The sequence below is a fragment of the Aythya fuligula genome, chromosome 5 (assembly GCF_009819795.1).
Source record: "Aythya fuligula isolate bAytFul2 chromosome 5, bAytFul2.pri, whole genome shotgun sequence".
Taxonomy (NCBI): domain Eukaryota; kingdom Metazoa; phylum Chordata; class Aves; order Anseriformes; family Anatidae; genus Aythya; species Aythya fuligula.
The window spans coordinates 17087491-17107025 of NC_045563.1; the positions used below are offsets into that span (position 1 = coordinate 17087491).

Below are 19535 nucleotides of genomic sequence, written 5' to 3' on the forward strand. Positions count from 1 at the left end.
CTGTATAGTTTGTTTATGCCTCAGTCTCTCTTGCTGTGCAACAGGAAGGAAAAAGCACCCTCCCAGACCTTGCTCTTGCACATGTAGGGCAACAGCTCCCTTGTGCAGAGTTCAGCTTGGGCTGTGTTTGGCCATAACGAAGGTCTGATCTCAGTGAGAACTAGGAACAGCTTACTGTAAATAACACCAATAACAGCGCTGATGCTCTGTATACTTTGTAACGCTCTGTGTACTCTGTGAGAGTACACAGCCTGCACAAGGCAGCATCTGTGTGTGCTCAGATAAGTTGCACGCAGCAGCCGTTTTGCACCAGCTGCTGTGGTTGCAGCGCGGTGTCTGCCGGTTGTGCCAGCGGTGGTAGGCAGGGGTGTGAGCAGCTCCGTGTGCGTTCCCATCTCTGTGTTCAGTGTCTGCTTCTGGCACTGTCATCTCTTTCATTTATGAATGAGTGGGTGCGGGAGGAGAGGGCTGGGCTGGCTGACTCGACTCCTTTGCAGTTGTACTATAAAGAGCACAGGAGCTGGAACACAATCTCCTCCTCCTTCCCTGCACTGTTTCACCGGCAGCCTCGCTCACAGCTGGAGGAAGACAGCCTCGCCAGCAGCCTGAGCAGAAGCTGGGAGAAGGGAAGTCTTCTGCTCTTTGCTCTGCAGGAAAACCATCTTTGTATAAGCTGCTCACAGGTGAGTGTCATTTTTTACCTATTCATTCTTAAAAGCAAACAATTTTTCCGTCATTGCTTATATAATGTTACGACTCCTGGAAAGGTGGCAGAACAGTTTTTTGGCTAGGTTGTTAAAAGTGAAGCAAAGCAAAACAAAGGAGGGATTCCAAGGACTCAACCAAAGCAATGTGTCCAAAAATTCACAACTTCAAAATAAATTTCCTTGGCAAGTTCCCACTAGTGGAAAACTTCAAATAGAAGCTCTTCCAAAAAAAACTTTCTGGAGTTCCAATTAGGTGCAAGGAGAGCCAAATGGTGAAGTTGTATTGATGAGAGGGAATTGTTAAGATAAACTAAGAATCCGTCTCGTGTTTGCAGCAGGGAACAAGAGCAATAGCCGGTAGATAAATTTCAGTAGATATTTTCAGAGCAGTTAGTAGGAGTTGACTAGATACAAATTTTTTAAAATAACTAATAAGGTATTTAAATATTTCACTTCCCCTGAAGACATAACCAAAAGTTAGGCATACCTGCAGAAAACTGCTAAACCTTGTAGGTACTCTGTGTACAGCCATATAGATTTGTCTTTGTCTCTCAAACGTTTGCCATTAATGTATTTTCCAAATGATAAGACACTTTTCTTGCTGCTGTTCAGAACCTGACTAGAGAAACTTTAAATGTGAAGGTTTGTTTAGTGAAACAAAATCCATTCTATCAGAAATTAATCTGCCTTATTTTTTTTTTTTAATAGGATTAAAAACATTCATTATGTAGGTTGCCTGTGTTACTTACATGTTTTCCTGGTTCTTGGCAGTCTTTGAAAAGCAAGCAAGAAAGTAAATCACTGAGAGATCCACTTCCAAGTGTGCTGTGGGTTGGGGATGGGGAGTTGAGAAATGGAAAATTTTGAAGAATTTTCAGCCTTGTGCTGTGCTTTTCTGTTCAGAACATATGCAGATATGTAGTAAAATTTTAAGGAAATTTAACAGTGAGACAAGGAAAAATGGCTACACACAAGCTCATAAGATGTGACACCGTCACTGTGAGCATTTCAGGACATTCTGAGCAGTCTGTTAATCAGCTCCTGCTGTGACTTTTTCCACAGTAACACCCTGTGTTCACATTGCCTCCAGAAGAGTATGACATCTGACCACTTCTTCTTTCAAGTTTGCTTTAATCAAGAAGTTGCTAAGAAGTAAGTCAATCCCCCGTACATGTGATGTCCTCTCCTCTGTTACTTTTCTGAGCAAACCAAAAATGTACTGTCCTCAGCGCTATCCTTCCTGCCTCCCCATCTTACTCCTTGTATTTTGGTGTTCCCGATATCTCACTGCTTCTACGCATGCAATTGTAAGCTCTCTCTGTTACATCAGTGAAGAGGCAGAAGGTAGCTTTTTCCAGCTGATCTTATGTTTGGTGCTATAAAGCTGTAATTCCAAAAAGAAAATAGAAGGTAAATCCCCAAAGTTTTAGGAATCTTTCCAGGGTCATGGGAGTGCACCATGAGAAAGCGTTGGTTTTACAGAATCAGACCAGTACATTGCTCTGTGATAGTGGGGCACAGTTGCGAGGTGATAATGTCTACATCACAGCATTGTGATTTGAATATCACAGTGTTTAATTAAGAAAGAAGTGATGGTTCCAATATTTCATTTAAAAAATCTCAGTTGGCATCTGCAGTGGGATTTATTTAACTCACTTTGTGGCTGGCAGAGAAAAAATGACTCCCTTACTTCTGAGACCCGAGGACTATAAAGAACATGAGACAGCAGGAAAAGAGAGAAGAGAGATGGAGGGGAAAGGGGAGAATTGAGAAGGATGCATCCCAGCTGAGCTAGGTGCCAGCTAACATTGTGAGCCTGGAGGATGGCTCAGCGCAGAGGTCAGACTGGAAACTTCTTACCTGGGGTCGAGCACAGTTAGGAGGGGATGCATGTTCAGAGGTGTACATATCAACGTACATCTGCCTCTGCTAAGCAGCCCTGTGGTTGCTGTCACTCAGAGTAACCAGGAGATATGTCACTGCGAGTTTTACTGGCATCCTGTTTGAACAGCTCATGGAGATGAAAAGTTTGTCCTTGCTAGTTATTTTAGATCTGACCTGGGGGCACACTCACATTTCGCTGGGGCTTTATTGCTGCTGCCTGTTCTTATGTCAGGGCAGTGATAACTGAACAAAAAGTTATTTCAGTCTCACGAGGGCATTTATACAACTTTTCTAATTATTTTTAAACAAAAACTGTGGAAATAGAACATGGCGGCCTGGTGATGCTGATTACCTTACAATTAGCTGGATGCTTCTTCTAAGAGATGTGCTTTTCCTATAAAGCTTATTTTGAGTGGCTTTTAACAGTTGTTATCAATTATTCTGCCAGCTGAAGCATTTGCAGAGCTGCTGTCCCTGACAGCTGATGGTACTTGATTTTGAAAAGACACAGAACAGCTTTAATGTTTAGGAGAAACTGGCCAATAATTTTAAGTGAAGGTATTAGTAATAATCAGCAGCTAGGAACAGCATTGCACTTCGTGCTCTGAGGGATGCATCCTCTGTAATTTGTCTCCAAATTCTCATTCCTTTGTCTCCACTAAAAACCATGCTCTGAACTCTGTTAATCTACTGGGTAGCAAAAGCAGAACTTTGCCACTTCATCTGGAAGCTACAGCTGGTATGCCTGAAAAAGCAAAAAAGACTGAATATTAGGCTTAAAAAGCTCTGTTAGAGAGAGGTTGAGTGATGGGCTCACCTGAAGGATACAAAACTCTGTTCCTCCCTGTGGAGCACTCCCACCAGAAATTGTTTCTGTGGCAACAAATCCATCTGCAGCCAGGTTGTCCTGGGGTTTGATCTGGGGATGCTTATGCACAGACCTGTCACTGTGCCAGAAGCAAATAGAAATTCTGGTCTATAGGTAACGGAGAGGGCAGTCTGCTGCTGGTGCTCCACAAGAGACATCCTCCTGATAGTCTCCACTTAAAAATTGCTACAGGCAGCTTTTGCTGCAGGATGAGCTTAATCTCTCATTCCTGAACATCATTGCTTCATTCTGCAAGCTTTCAAATTTCCTTTCTCTCACATTGTTTGCTCTTGGCTGACAGTAAAGACACACGAGCTTTGAGGAGTGAGAGATCAAGAATGAATGTATTACAAAAGCAAATGCAATCAGACTATCAAACTTCAGTCACTTTAATGACACCTGAATAAAATGCCAAATAATTTTATTTTCCTTCTATGAAAGGAAGAAGAAATTTTACCCTGATGGCTGATGATTTATTGTCTATGCACATATCTAATAAGAGTATGTACCTATTTTATGCTCTACATTTAAGAAGCAATTAGAAATAGTTTTCAATGTAGGAATTATTTGTTAAACTAGGAAGAGGCTTAAACTAAGGTGCCTTAACTTATCATGGCATAACATTATTTGGAATTTGAACTTGTGTCCAAATTTCAGAGATAATCTTACACCTCCACACCAATGCAAAGCTTGCATTTCTGACTAGCGTTAGAATCCCACCTCTCCTACAGCAGCTTGTCCATCTTCTACCCAATAACTCATCAGAATTCCCCTGTAAAAATACTTGAGTGAATGCTGGGGAGTGTGAATGGTTTACAGGAAGCTTGTTACTTTTGCCATAGCTTGCTTCTCTGATGCTATGAAATAAACTTTATCCCTTTCTAGAAAGTAAGCTTTTTCCATTTCTGTGAGGTCATGGTTCCTCAACTACCTTCTCAATTTTTGTGTTGAACCTCTTTTTCCCAGATTTATAATACCATTATCATGGGCAGGTTGTTTCTTTAAGAGTAGATAAGAGAAGGGTAGTCACTTTTCAAGCATGTGGATGTTGAGTTTGTGACTCCAGAGGGGATCCTGTGACTTGCCTCCCAAAGAGAGAGGCGGCAAAAATGACAGGGGCTCTGGCAAGGGGAGGCAGGTAGTCGTGGCTCATGTGAACGCTGGTGTCATCTGAAGGTGTGATGGAGAGTGGCTGGAAACAACATTTTGGCTCTTCAGCAGAGAGATGAAGTGCAAGAACTCAATAGCAGGGTGCTGAGGAAGGCTTCTTACACCCTCTGCAAGGCCAGGCAGGGGTACAGAGGTATGAGTGGGAAAGTGGAGGAGAGAATAAGGGCTCGTGTACATCAGGAAATGAGGATGCTCAGAAGTGAAGGAATAGAATAGAAAGCTAGGCTTTGTTTAAATTGTAACGAAAGTTAAGGTACTAGCACTTAAAATCATGTGAGTAACAAAATATTTTTACATGAAAATTAGGAGAATTGAGGAAATGAAAATTCAGGAAATGAAAATATAAGGAAGCCTGCAGATACAGATGCCAGTGCTTTGTTTAGAATGATATTTCCACTGGGGACTGGGTTGCTGGAGTCCTGCATCTTCCAGTTAAAAAGAAAAAAAAAAAAAGTGAAAAGAACTGAAGTTTGCAGTGGTCATCTAGGGAGTGAGAGCAAAGAGGGAAAGAATACAGAGGAAAACCTTGTCCAAGGCACAAAATCGTTAGAAGTCTGAGAAATAACATTACAGAACAAGCTTTAGATATGGATATTGACTTAGGTCTTCTGGAAACTTGTCTAATTGCCAAGAAAGAAACTGCTCAAAAGAGGGAAGCTTAATTAAAGGCAGCAAAAAGGGATAGCTAGAAGAGTTACATTTCTACAGGCTAGACGGGGACTATCTGAAGACACACACACATGCATGCCATCTCTGCAAAAAAATACAGAACGGGCTGAACTGAGGGGACTCAGCTGAGGCTGAAAGGAAACAAGCTCGGCTAAACAGCACTGTGTGGAAGGGTGGATGGTGTGCTAGGCTCGAAGAACAGGATTTAGAACAGAAATGTTTGAAACACACACAATGGGGTCAGCGTAAGCCAAAAACACAAACCCGGTACATGGTGACAGTGCACGCGATGCTAGGTGCTGGCACAGACTGGGTTTATTTCCTGTCGTGAATTCTGTCTCTGTGATTAAAGTGAAACCAAACAGAGGAATACAAATGAAGTTAGAGAAAAATGAGGGGAGGAAGTGAAAAATCTCCAAATACTATAAACAGCTATTTACTTTTCCATGTCTTAAAACTTCTGCTGTACAAAATGAATCATATATGTAGATAACAGCATTTAAAAGAGAGCTGATGGCTTTTATTGAATGTGTCAGTATTTGCTGGGGCATGCAACAGTGAAAACGTTGACCGGAGATCTGTTCAATCTCTTTAGACGCAGCAGAGCTTCAACCACATTTCACTTACACCTGGCAAGTCAATTTTTTCTCCCAGACAGACTTTGGTGTTTGCCAGATGTGATGAGTTGAATTTTGAATGTGATGAGTTGATTATTGCTCGTCCAAGTTGCTGCTCGTCAGCAGCGCTGCTCAGTCGGCTCTGCCCAGTGAGCTATAAGTGAGGGAGGGGAACAGTTGTACAGAGCGTTTGGTTGCTCTAAGTGGGATTAGCTTCCCTAATTACTTTCTGTTAATGAGATGGTTCTGTTCGAAGGGCATGTTGTTCTGATACTTAGGTTTAATTACACTGTCTGGAAGCAATGATATTATAACAGATGTAAGCAGAAGGAGAATTTAGTCCCTCCTTTGGTCCCTAACTTGCTTCAAGTGCCTGTGGGTATGGAGAGCAAGCTGCTGTCAGTGCACGTCAGCTACATCTGGATGGCACCTTAGGTGTCTGGGCCAAGGCATGGGCTAACACCTGACGTGCTCTGTCCAGCCGAGTGCGAGCACCGACCAGCACAGGGGGCCGCCAGGGGGCTGCGGCCCACGCTCAGCCCGCTCAGAAATCGCAGGGCCCCGTGTGTGGGGCCACAGCTCCCTTGGCAGCATTGCTCTGAGGGGCACGGGCCTGTGGCGGTGCTGAAGGGCAGGGGGCATGCTGGCAGCAGAAGGAAGGTAGCAGTGTTTGAAATGCTGTGCGGATATCACCTAAATCTTCAGTTGCTAAGTTCTTGGCAAGATGTTTGGCATTGCCCGGGGGAGTGCGGTGCTGGTATCGGAGCAGGCTGCAGCTTCAGGAAAGAGTCAGACAGAGTCTGGGAAAATGAATCAGAGGAGTGAGGCGATTTGCTCCGAGACTGTAGATGGTGAAATGAATCAGAGCCCATTTACTTCAGGAGGGAGAAGTTCCTATTTCTGAGTCCCAAGCCTACAACACAGTTGTTCCAGTCCTTGTTCCTCACTGGTATTTTTGCTTGTTGATCATGGCTTGTGTGGTTTCTAATCCGTAAGACCTACTTAGGCTTGGCTCTTCTTCGCAGCTCGCTTTAAATGAGGATTGGCACACAGATTCGGGATTACGAGCAGTTCTATTGTCTGCAGCTGTTCGTTACCTGTTTGCCCACTTGTGAGGCAGAGACAGGGCAGTGTTCTGGCTTCCATATTGAGGAGGTTTATGGGAGAGAGAGGCTGAGGTGGCTGAGGTTTTAGCTGGGGGAAAGGAAGATTTGGAGTTGTTCTCTGAGGAACAGAGAGATTAAAGATTTATGCAGAAAGTGGTGCAAGTGGAGCTTCCTTCCACCCACTGCCCTGTACATCCAGGCAGCCTCCAGAAGATGTATGCTGAGAGCAGGAGCTAGCGCAGTGGTGAAATCCTGGAGGGTCACGTCATCCACCTGGCTGATCTTTAACAGCAGGAAGGAGGGGGCAGATGAGGGTCATTTTCAAAAGCTATGAGCCAACTGCTTGAGACAACTGTGGCATGACTAATTTCTGTTATATGATTCATCTCCCTGCTATTAGTTGGACTGCTCGCCTGAAAATACGCATAGTGTGAACTTATTATTACCATAAATAGGGATTTTCCAAAGTGAAGTTTCTTTTCAGCACTTCCCTGTGCTCAGTCAGTTGTTTGGACCCTGCGTTTGGTAAAACAACCCCAAACCCAGGTAAAGAACATAAAGCAGTCTGAGATGTGGGACAATGTGTGTTTATTGTCCCCTCTGCCTTCCTTACCCCCTAACATCAAGTTGTCCTTTATATGGACAGGCCTCATCTAAGAAGTCCTAAGGCAAACGTGCAAAGAAATGCTACAGCAGCAGAACTTATATATACATGTATGTGTATATATATATATATATAAAATAAAATATATATATATATATTCAATTGTATTTTTGTACATGTAAAGTCATGTAGATTTTACTTCCAAATATCTTTAATTTCTAGGGGAAAAATTCCCAAATGATGATTTAATTCAAAACTTTTTTTTTTTTTTTTTTTTTTTTTTTTTTTGTGGAAATGGTTTTACTTCATGTCAGATTTACACAGCTTGTATTCATGCTATTGCGTGTCACCAGGAGGGTCTGATGTGCCTCATCACCTGACAAACAGTAATAGAGAAGAGCATAGGGGAGGGTATTGAGAGCTCTCCAAACATTTCTTTGCCTTCAAGGGGCATCAGCTGGACCATCCTCAAGATGTTTGCTAAAGACAGCTCTACATCCCACACACCACCTACCCCAGTGCTCCACTTACCTTTGCTAGTGGAAACTTTTTTTGTTGTGTTTAAGCCAGTCTCTTGTTGGAGACTGAGCACGCTTCCTTCGTTGCAACGAAGAAAGAGACCAGAGAGCACGCTTCCTTCGTTGCAACAATCTTTATCACGTCTGAAGGTTTTCGCTGTGTTTGCCCTCATCATTGTCCCCATCATAGACTAAACAAGCCTGCAGATAATGAAGCTCTGTAAGAAACAGCTGAATCAGTATGGACCACAAACCTAAATGTTCTACATTCAACCTACTTCATAAGTCGAACTTTCAGTTAAGCAGGAAACCACCTAGAAAGGCAGCAGCTGAGCACTTTTGGGTGCTGTAAGAGAGCTAAGGTACCACGGACCAGTAACTCAGTATTACACAGTACCCCAGAGTCTATACATGGAGAGGGCACGGGGAACTTGTTGAAAAGCAAAATTTACCTTCCTGGAAAATGTCAATATTTCAGAAAAAAATACCCTGAATATCCCGGCAGATTATCATCCTAGGCTAACCTTTGTACTTTTAATTAGAACACCAAGTCTTCTTCTTAACTGACGTACAAACTGCTGTATATGAGATATGTATTGCATCTGATAGGAGAAGTCATTAATAAAGCATATTGTATTTTACAGCAGAACACTGGGAAGGATGAGGAGGTTGCAATGATCACATACTGAACTGGAGTCAACAATATACTCCTGGAGAAAACCAACACAGAGGAAACATATCGCATTGGGAAGTCTCAGCAGGTGGTGAGTACTACCTCTCCATCCTGTGCACCACTGTAAGGCACTTGTAAGATTAAACTACATTACCATGATGGGAAGTGAGCATTGGAACTAAATTCAGAGGTCGTGAAAGTATATGAATTAATTCATTTCTAATATACATTGACTATCTTCATTGGCTTCTAGCTGCCTTGCATCAGTCAGCCCACACCGCTTACATTTAGCTGCATAGGTCAATATTTTCAGCTGTTGGTGGCCAGGGAAAAATTCTGTAGAACAGTTAATGACATACCTGATACCCTTTAAGCCACCAAATGAAGCCATTAAAATGTTCTCTACTAGAAGACTCCATGAGGTGGTAAAGCTTGAGATAGAGGAGGATGGGACTAACTACTGGAGAAGCAAGGAGTAAACATTTGCCATTGCTAATGTGCTGCAATATTTGGAACTATACTGTTTTAGACCATTGTAGTGGAATATTATTTAAAAAAAAATCATACACAACATATTCAATGTCCAATCTAGTGCTTTCAACAAGTATTAATGTACTAGGAGAAGATGAAAGATTCATGAATTTTAAGATGAAACTGCTACTCAAATTAGCATTATCAATTCCTAGTGACATGTATGGGCATGAAACCCTGAACTACACCACCATTGTGGTTCACATGGCATCCAAAGTTTTAGTGATGAAATATTTAATGTAAATAGCTTACTTCAGACTTTGGAGAAATTTGATGGTAAACAGAAATGAAGAAGTTGAGACAAATTCCCAAGATATCAAAGTTTGAGCAAATGGAGTGATTTACCCAATACTGTGAATAATTGCATGTCTGTGCTAGGGAAAATTGGGCAGTGCTGACTAATTAGTCTTTTGTTTATGTGGGTTCTGAAAAAATGTTGCTGGCTTCCTTCTTTGACAATAGGCTTATAAATGGAGTCATACAGTAATGACAAAAGTAAAGTGATTTGTAATTATTGGAATACTTCTATGGTTTCCTCCCACTGAAACAAACACACAGAGGAATAATTATTGTTGTATGCAGAGATTCATGTTAGACGACTCCCTTCACAAGTTAACAAATATGGAATGGGTTGTGTGGAGACCTAAAATAAGTTTAGAAGGGAATTCAGTTTGAGAAATTGAGGTTGGGTTGGGGGGTTTTTCTTGCCTTTTTTTTTTTTTTTTCTTTTTTCTCTCCCCAATTTATGTAAGATGGTTTCAGAGGGTTAAAAACAGAGAGTCGTTTTTTACTGTATGCCCCTGGTAAGACTCTCTCGCAAATAGGATGTACAGAGTTTGTGCTTCTATTGAAAAAAGCAGACTGAAACAAATCAGGAATGAAAGTACAGCAGAGAATCTCTGAGGTAGCCTGTCTGCTTTACAGATGACAAAGCCAGCAGAAAACAGAAGTAAAACTCCTTGCAGCCAACTGCTCGTCACATAGAAGTTTGACAAAAACAGTATTTCTGTGTGCTTTCTCTTATAGTGACTTATACCTCATGCTCCTAGGGACCATGAACTCTGGTATTTATCTTTCAAGTGTTATGTTTGATTCCAGATTCAATGAGAAAGGTTTAGAAACTGGCCCAATTACGTATATATATATGGTCAGCAGAGAAATTAATTGTATTCCCTGAAAAGTCACGTTGATGCTGCATGTAAAACTGGCTGCACTGAAAGAAAGTGAGCAGCACTACTGAGAGCTCTGGGGTCACCAATTAGAAATCTCCAGTCTCTAGACTAATCTCTAGGTCTCCAGTGCAACCTAATTTTTATTCTACTTGCACATTTAAATCAGGCTATGACCTTTAATGAAAAAATTGTAATTTTTACTGGACTTCTGTCTTAATACAAGTCATATCAACTCTATCTGACCTCAACAAAACCAGCGCCCCACTGGGGTGCCTGAGCCAAACCTGAGCACCTTTCTTGTAGAAACTGAATGCAGTCAACCTGCATTGCCTTGGTTTTCTTCCAGGCCTGCCAGCACCCTCTTCCTTTGATCTGCCCAGAGCAAGTGTCCCAGCACTGCAGCTTTGCTGTTTCAGGTCCCTGAGGTAACAGTACTAACTTGCACGCATTTCCATGGCTTTTCATTGTGCCCTTATGAGTAGCTGTGTAATAACTTGCCTTCTCCCAGGTGTTCAGCAAGGATAAAATACCTTATTCACTAGAATTGTTTCCACCTTTAATAAATGTCCTATAGCCCACTGGTTTGATTCATCTGTGGCAGTCATTGGTATGACGTTTGAGTGCTTCACAAACACTAACCATTTACCTGCAGGAAATGCTCATCTGTAAGGCGATATAATTTTGAATTTGTGGAGACAGAGATGGGGATTATACAGTTTGTTAGCCCAAAACATTTGGACTTTTTCTAATTTTCCTGTGTATTTCTTAGTGAGAAAGGTTCCACAGACTTTACCAGTGGTGACTGGAGGGGGCACCTGGCTTCATGCCCTGTAAGTGCTACATCCCACTGTAATTCTTTTCTTCTGAACAGTAACAGAGTGTCTGTAAGTGCATTGTTAGCCATCCTGCTGCATAACCAGATATTCCCCACTGAATACTGACAGATTTTTTTTCTTTCCAAGCGTGGTAATTTTGCATTTGTCCTTGGTGGATTTAATTTTGTTTTCAGACCAAGATCATTTTAAATCCTGACTGTTACATATTCCTTCCCAACTCAGTATCATTTTCTGATTTAATAAGTGCATTTTCTATCCCAATATTAACAGGATAAAAATTATGAAATTATGAATCGATGTCCTATGAATAGATAAAAATAATAATTAGCATCCTGAATAGGGCAAATAGCTCCCAACTCAATCCACCATTCCAGATCAACAGTGACTACAGGTAACTGCTTTTTGACTGTGGTTGCATCACGCATCAGGCAGTAAGCATAATGCCTTTGTAGTTTCCCAGGTGTTACTGAAAATGCACGTTGGGATGTGTCAAAAGTCTTTATGAAATCAAGATGCTCTACATATGTTGCTTCCTTTCCAGCAATTCAGACACATACCTCATCAACGAAAGAAATTAGATTGGTCCCACACTACTGTTTCATGTTGAATCCATGCGTCTGTTTCTTACTGCTGCAGCATCTCTAAAGCAGTGCTGCTGCTCTTGCTGCCCGTCTCTTCCCCCTCATCCTCCCTGGCTTTGTCCAGCCCTGAAATGCAGCTGCTAATTCTTCTCTCTCAAGTCCTGCTTTTCCTCCATACATCTTTAGCCCTGGTGCATGGGACTCTGTGTGAGAAATAACTTGTTATGATATCATGAGAGCTACAGCTGTTAAGAAGGGGGCTGTCAGGGCTGAAACCAGGCTGAAGAGGCTGTGAGGACAGGGATGGCACTGAGCTGTGGGGATTTTTTCTGGGGGCTGGGGTACTGCCATGTCTGGGATGACATTTGGGTATGAGGCTGCATGAGGCAAGGCTTATGGTTGCAGGGAATGGGAAGCAATAAGTTCATGGATTAATCAGTGGAGATGAGACCAGCTTCCACTACTGTCCTTCATCCCTTCCAACTCTGATTTCCACTCCCTGGAGCAGCAACATGAGCTGCAGCCTGATAAAGCTGCATGACGCAGAGAAAAGAGCACCCATCCATGCCCGAGCCAGCCCTCTGACAGCAGGCAGGTAGGGCTGAGGTCAGAGCTTCTCCCATCTCCCCAAGGAAGGGTGTGAGGTGCGTGCAGCTGCCAGCCCCAGCCCACACTCTGCTCCTGAAGTACGGCAGGACTCACTTGGGGTGAGTCTGAGCAGCTGTGAGTCACTGCTGTAAATACCCATGTATGTGTACCGATTGTCTGACAGCTTGTTCTGGTTGGAGCTGAGCTGGCTGGTGTAATTCTCCAAACACTCTTCTCAAGACAAGCAATATGTCTGTTTTACCCCAATCTGCCGTAAGTTCTGAAACATCATCCACAGTAATTCACAAATTGCTCTAGCTGATTCTCTCGGACTGCACAGAGACTTTAAAATATCTGCTGGCCTTTGCTTATCTGCTTTGTCTGTGCCTCTCTCCTATTTTTTTTTTTTTAAGTGAGATACTGCGTCACGATTTTGCTTCTGAAGATTGAAAAGAAAAATAACAGCAAATATTTCAGCCATGTTTAGATCCACAATTTCTGCTTCTGCCTCATGTATTTGTCTTTCCTTTCCCTTCCTTTTCTTGGGGAAGTAAGAAATGGGATATTCCAATAATAATTGGATACTCTGGCCAGCAAAGAAAAGAAACATCCTTATTGCCTTTTTTGGCTCTTTCCACTTGTGACCTTTTTACTTCATCATTCCTCTGGTTTAATCCAGGCATTGTTGTGCCATTTCCTCATAGTCAGCCTTAGTCATGCTCCCCAGTTTCCACTTTATTCTACATTTTTGGGGTGATTTTGTGTAACAGTATTAGGTTTCTCAAGTAGCTAGGAACCTGATAGTCTTCAGAAAGAAAGGTGATAACAAAGGAATGGTTGTTCCTTCTTTACTCTCTTTCAGCCAGAGCATCACCCCAGCAAGATGATTGAGCACGCGGAGGCAAGAAGGGGCAGAAAGCACCTCTTAAAATAGTAATAAAACCACAGTTATCTTCTGTGGAAGGAATGCTCAGCAACCAGGTGCCATTTCCCCTCTCTCAGATCCTGCCTTTCCTATCGCAGCTCTCACAGCCGCCCCACCTCGCCCCGCTAACCCTCACTCAGGTTTGGGCCTGCCAGTCTCTGCCCAGTTTACATTGCTCCACCGCTCCCTGGTCTCTGCTACTACTCATTGCTTCCAAGCCCCTTCCTCTGACCTTGTTCTTTCAGGCTTTGTGAACCAGCATTGCACCACGCTGACAAACCCTTGAGCCTTGGGGGAAGTTTAGTGTGGGAGTTTAAAGGCCAGTGTTTATGTAGGTAATGATCTGAACCAAATCCAAAACTGAAACAATCTCAGATTTTTGGTTCCAAGATGTGCAGCATGGTCCAAGTCTTGCTATGAAAGCCAAGTGACTCAGGTCTGTTCGTGATGTATGACAGGTGGAAGGACAGATTAAACAGCAAGAGATCTACTGCCATGTAACAGCACACAGCCACATTGTCCTCCCTGCTCAGGGAAACGAGTGCTTTGTGGATGAGACAAGCTGTGAGCACAACTTTTGCAAATGTGTACAAGGAAGTCCTTTGGCTAAAAATGTGTAGATCTAACCATAGACAGATTTCTTATGAAGAATCTTGTAGTGATGCTCATTGAAACTGGGAAAAAAAAAAGAAGAAAAAAGAAAACAACAGCCAGGCACCATCCTATTACTCAGTCTGAGCTGAAGAGGCTATTGTCAGTGGTTCTGGGTTGGTTCCTTTGCCATCACCAGCAGACAGCACTGAAGGTGCGAGCTGCTCTGCAGTTCACAGTGCAGGGTGGGAATCATGCTTTTGTCAGCAGCTAGGGTACGAAGGGGGTTGGGAAAAAAAAAAGAACCTGCTGTTGAATTGTCAGTGAGTGATGAAAGTTGGCTTATTTAGACAAGAAAAAGTCAAGCTCTCCAAAGCCCGGAGATCCTTGGCTTTATTTTTCATCCAAGAACAAGAGGAGTGTTTGGAGCTCATCTACAGGTTTTCTTGCCAAGACTGGGGCTTAGGTAGGTAACACTGAAAAGACATGGGCATATGAGAGAGAGAGAGAAATCTTGCCTGGAAATGTCTGTGGACTCGTGATACTGGAGGTGTTACATAAACTAAGCTCTAAAAAAACCCACACAGCTGCACTATTTCCATATTAAAGCTGTCTAAATGGAATGCCTGTGTGTTCCCATCCATAGCTGCTTTCAGCTTTATGATTATCTGCACCCCAGATGTTTTTCTTACAGCAACTTTTTCATTTTTCTCCTCCTACTATCTAGGCTGGCTTAGTAAGTAATGAGGGAGCTATTTGTCTTTCCTATCCCCTGCATCGCCTTTCCTTCAGTTTCCAGTTTGCCAGGGAGCTTGTAAGTTACTGTGTATTATATTCCTAATAACAGAGTGGTCTTTAAAGGCTGTTCTTCCACAACATCCGTTGGACACCCTCATTGCAGTGTTTTGATACCAGTCTTGATGAAAAAGCACGCAGTTTCATTCCTGGCCAGTGCAGAGCTATGTTAATGTACTTGGGTTGTGGGGAAAGAAGGGGAAAGGTAAACTACCTTCATATTTCCCATTTGGCTACTGAAGCTGTCACTGGTAAGGCACGAGGTGGTCAGAGGGCCCTGAGGTGTCTCAGAGCCCACACACTGAGGATGTTGAAACAAAGGAGTTTTCCAAGCTCACTTCATCCACAGACCAGAAGAGCAGCATAAAGCAGCTATTGTGCCAAAGAGAATCTGGAGCTTTGCAACAGCCAGCCTTCTCTTCCTGGCCCCAAAACAGCACACACCAGCACTTCCTCCAGGAGCAGGAAACATTACTGTAATCAGAAGTGTGTATTATATTAGAACAATATCATATCAATAAGACTTCTTCTGTGTCTTTCACATTCCGCATTCTGGCCAGACTTTTAAGCTAAGCAGATATGAATTTTACAGTCATGTTCTTCATGACATAAACATAATTTAATAAAAACAATTTGAGTTCTTAGAGGAAAAGAAGCATTTTCAAAAAAACAGTGCAACTGTGGAGTACATCTGCTTTTTCTCACACTGTGACCCATTTTTGCCTACTGGGTAACACTGAAAAAACAGAGAGCTCTTGAACTATGAACATATAAAGACAGTTCTGACTCTTGAAAGGTATTGACAACCTTCAAAATACTTTCTACAGTCTTTTAAATTATCAATTTGGTCTTATCAACAGCAGCTGGGCACTGACTGGATGCTTTTAGTTGTTAGGATAGATGATGGATCCCAGATTTTTAGGCATTTTAGGCTGTAACTGGATATGATGATCATTCCGTGCAGACAAACTCTTACCTGTAAAAGTCACCAAATTATTTTAAAGAAATTGTACCAAATACAAACTCAACTACAGTTGTGCTTGGCCTGGAGTCCTGGAATGGAGAAGGTGAGGTGGGATAGCGAGGCTGTCAAACCTGTCTCAGTGCAGATCCTGTGCACGGTGCTCACAGGCTTGAAGCCAGACCTCCTGTTGACCGAAAAGCTGCATGGCAGCTGTGTGTAGCCACTGAGAAAAGCACTGTGTGCTGGATGGTGCTAGAGGAGTAAAAATGCCCCCTAAGTAACAGTCCTTTGGGAAATCTGCATGTGAGTTCACAGATGAATTTCTGTACACATCTGCGACGCTAACATTGCCATCGTTGTTCCACAGGGAAGCTTATGGCAATCTCTTGGAGCAAACTTCAAACTAAACCAGAGGTGTCAGTGACTGGGTCCCTTCCACAGCATTTCTGCTGCCGTGCTCGCTATGTCCGTGGTCACTGTTGTGCCAGCCTAGTGGAGGGGCAGTCTGAAGGAGCTGCAGGAGCACAGGAGCAGCAGAACAGAGCTTGCGCTGGGCTAGACTCCACCAGTCTTTTACACAAGCAGTTTTAGACATTTTAGTAGTTTTGGAGACACAAAGAAAAATGCAAATTAGGGTAGTAAATGGGAAAGAACGACAAGTCTTTATCTTTGTCCCTGACAGTGCTGTCTCCTTTTGAACCCAAATTAACTGAAGCTTTATGATGGTCATATAAATTGCTAACCTTACCCAAGTACATGCTACAACTGCGCATTTTCTGGTAGTGGTTCAAAGAACTAATCTCGCCATCTTGCATCGTCACATAAAGTATACATCTCCCTAAGACTGGGCCACAGTTTGCCCTGCTCTTTCCTAGTCCTGAGCACTTGTGCCAAAGTGACTGAGCGTATCACATTAGGTGATAAAAGGGTGAGTCTTCGTTTAGTCTAGGGTTTAATCTCTGTGGGCTGGCTGAAGGCTTAACTCTTGTCCTGGTTGAACTGGGTGCTAACCCATTGTCAGCAGAGATTTTTATGAGTTTGAAACAGTAATAGTTCAGTACGTAAAATGTTTGCACAAGCACATGTTTGGGTTGTAGAAGATTCTTTGGGTGAAAACAACTGTATTCGTCTTCAGTGTAGATGAAATAGGAAGATCATGTGTACAGATAATGACGGGTGGTTTTGAGAGTCTGTGGCAAATAAGGAATTTGTAATAGCTTATTTTGTAGGACTAAGACCATAGAGACATTATGCCAGATTTTTAAAGTGTCTTTCCAACAGACAGCTTGCTTTTGGGACTGTGTTTATGCTTAACTGCAAAAGAGACTGCTAAAATTTCCAGTTTAGTCATCCTGATGGATTGAACTGCATATTCTATGGTATTTTTTATCTAAAGAGAAATTTAAGTAATGGAAATTAAAAATCAACTGTTTTGTGCACCTTGCATCCCCCAAGGAAGTCTGAGTGAACTACTGCTTTGCCAGGGAAATATTTCCATTTTGAACAGATTGGATTACTGCTTTTGTGCCTCATCTGCAAAAGAGAGATGATATTTCTTCACCTTTTAGATACTCATAAAGCTAAAGTGACAAATGTTTGTAAATCGCTTGGAAATTCTTTGACAGAAAATTTTGTTTATGTGCACAGTACGTGGAGTTACTCATATGAATCATGATTTCCCAGACAGGCTTTATCTTCTATCAAAGACTGTAAAAAAATTTAGTACTAGGAAAACACATCTTACTGAAAACCGATGATTTGATAATGATATTCTTAAGATTTTCATGTGTTTTACCACCAGGTTATTAACATCCTGCAGCGAGTCATCACTTGAACCTGAAGTTTGTGTGGATGAAATAAGGGGTATATGAAACTGGATGAAATTAAGTTCTCCATCTATTCATTTGGGACCCTGATGAATGATACACGTTGAGAAGTAGAAGATGGTGAATTCCACAGACAATGCAACCGAACAGTGTATTATTGACCATAATATCCACCAGACATTATCCCCTGTGGTATACATATTTGTATTCATAATAGGCTTGCCAGCCAACTGCCTGTCACTGTACTACGGGTACTTACAGATCAAGGCTAAAAATGAATTGGGTATCTACCTTTGCAATTTGACTGTAGCAGACCTCTTTTACATATTTTCTTTGCCTTTCTGGATCCAGTACGTTTTACAGCATGACAACTGGACCTATGATGAACTGCTGTGCAAAATCTGTGGCATCCTCTTGTATGAGAATATCTATATCAGCGTGGGCTTCCTCTGCTGCATTTCCATCGACCGCTACCTAGCAGTAGTGCACCCTTTCCGGTTTCACCAGTTTCGGACAATGAAGGCAGCTATGATTGTGAGCGCTGTTATCTGGACCAAAGAAATAATGACCTGCTGTTTTGTCTTTACACACGGGGAGATCAGTATGGATGCTGAGAGCCATGTGGTATGCTTTGAGCATTACCCCATCAAAGATTGGGAGCACAACATCAATTACTATCGCTTCTCTGCTGGCTTCCTTTTCCCCTTCTTTCTGCTGGCCTTCTCTTACTGTGGGATTTTAAGAGTTGTCCATAAGAGTCATGGCACTCAAAAGAATAAGAAAATCCAAATTAAACGCCTGGTTTCAAGCACTGTCTTCATTTTTTTAGTGTGCTTTGGACCGTATCATATCCTACTTGTAATTCGCAGCGTGTTTGAGAACAATTGCTCATTTGCTGACAAAATATTTAACATTTACCATGCCTCTCTCCTGTTGACTACTTTTAACTGTGTTGCTGACCCAGTATTGTACTGTTTTTCCAGTGAAAGCACTTACCATAACTTTGCCAAGATACGAGACTCTTGTTTAACATGTTTAGGATGTCTAAAGACCGAGATGAAAGAATCCTATCAGCTGAGTGCTCCAGAAACTCCCAACAGGCCACAACATGAGCAACAGCCAGGGTTATTACAAAAATCACGTGATGCTACTGAAACAATGGAAGACTCTTCAATTAACATGGGCTATTTATAGCGTTCATCAAAAAGGACACATAAAATGTCCATGCATGACTGTACGTATCCATCTGATTTATCTATGTATTAAACTTTTACCTCCCAAAGGCTTATTAGCAATGCAATATAGTGAGGTGCCCTTAGCTACAATTGTGTCTGTTGTCGTTATGGTACCACTCAAAACCAGTCACCTGGCATTGACTGAAATAAGCTACTACTCATGGTGTGGTTCTTTAACTGCTGTCTTTTTGCAGCACCAGGAGAAAAAAAAAAATCTCAAAAGTCTGTTGAAAAGGTTGGAGATAGAACAAGTTAAATATGCCCATAAGTTCTTTTGAAAAGAAAAAAATGATGCATTTTTGCAATGCATTATGTACTTCTCTGAAATAACTCCTTCTCCAGCTAGTTTAAAGGTGTGCAGAGACTTTGCAAGAGCCAACTTGCTAGAACAACTCATCAAATAATGTGAGATGTTCTGGGACAACAGGCACAAGAAATTCAGCATCTGCTGAGACCTTCAATGTGTGGATTGACTGTTGAAACTCGTCATAAGGCTTCTGTTGACTTCCAGAGGTATGAGATCTCTTGGTTCTGACTGGAATAAATAATTGAATTTGTAGACTTGAAAAAGAACGGGAGGTTTGTAGTATGTGTCGTGCATTTAACCCATGCATTTCTCTGAATCATTGTCTTCAAACATTAATTTAGTTGCAACAAAATTCTCCTGAACCTTGA

The 19535-nt window shown here is 42.1% G+C and overlaps 1 protein-coding gene across 2 annotated transcripts; it reads left to right on the forward strand.

Moving 5' to 3' along the window:
- Positions 1–481: 481 nt before the first annotated feature.
- GPR68 (G protein-coupled receptor 68) lies at positions 482–19535 on the forward strand. Of its 2 annotated transcripts, none has more exons than XM_032188377.1 (4): positions 482–683; positions 1770–1859; positions 8788–8907; positions 17601–19535. In XM_032188377.1, exon 4 carries the CDS (start codon positions 17743–17745, stop codon positions 18817–18819), a length of 1077 nt encoding a protein of 358 aa, XP_032044268.1. In that variant the 5' UTR covers positions 482–683; positions 1770–1859; positions 8788–8907; positions 17601–17742; the 3' UTR covers positions 18820–19535. The 2 variants fall into 2 exon arrangements, with proteins under 2 accessions (XP_032044268.1, XP_032044269.1); XM_032188378.1 differs by having other exon boundaries at positions 8791–8907.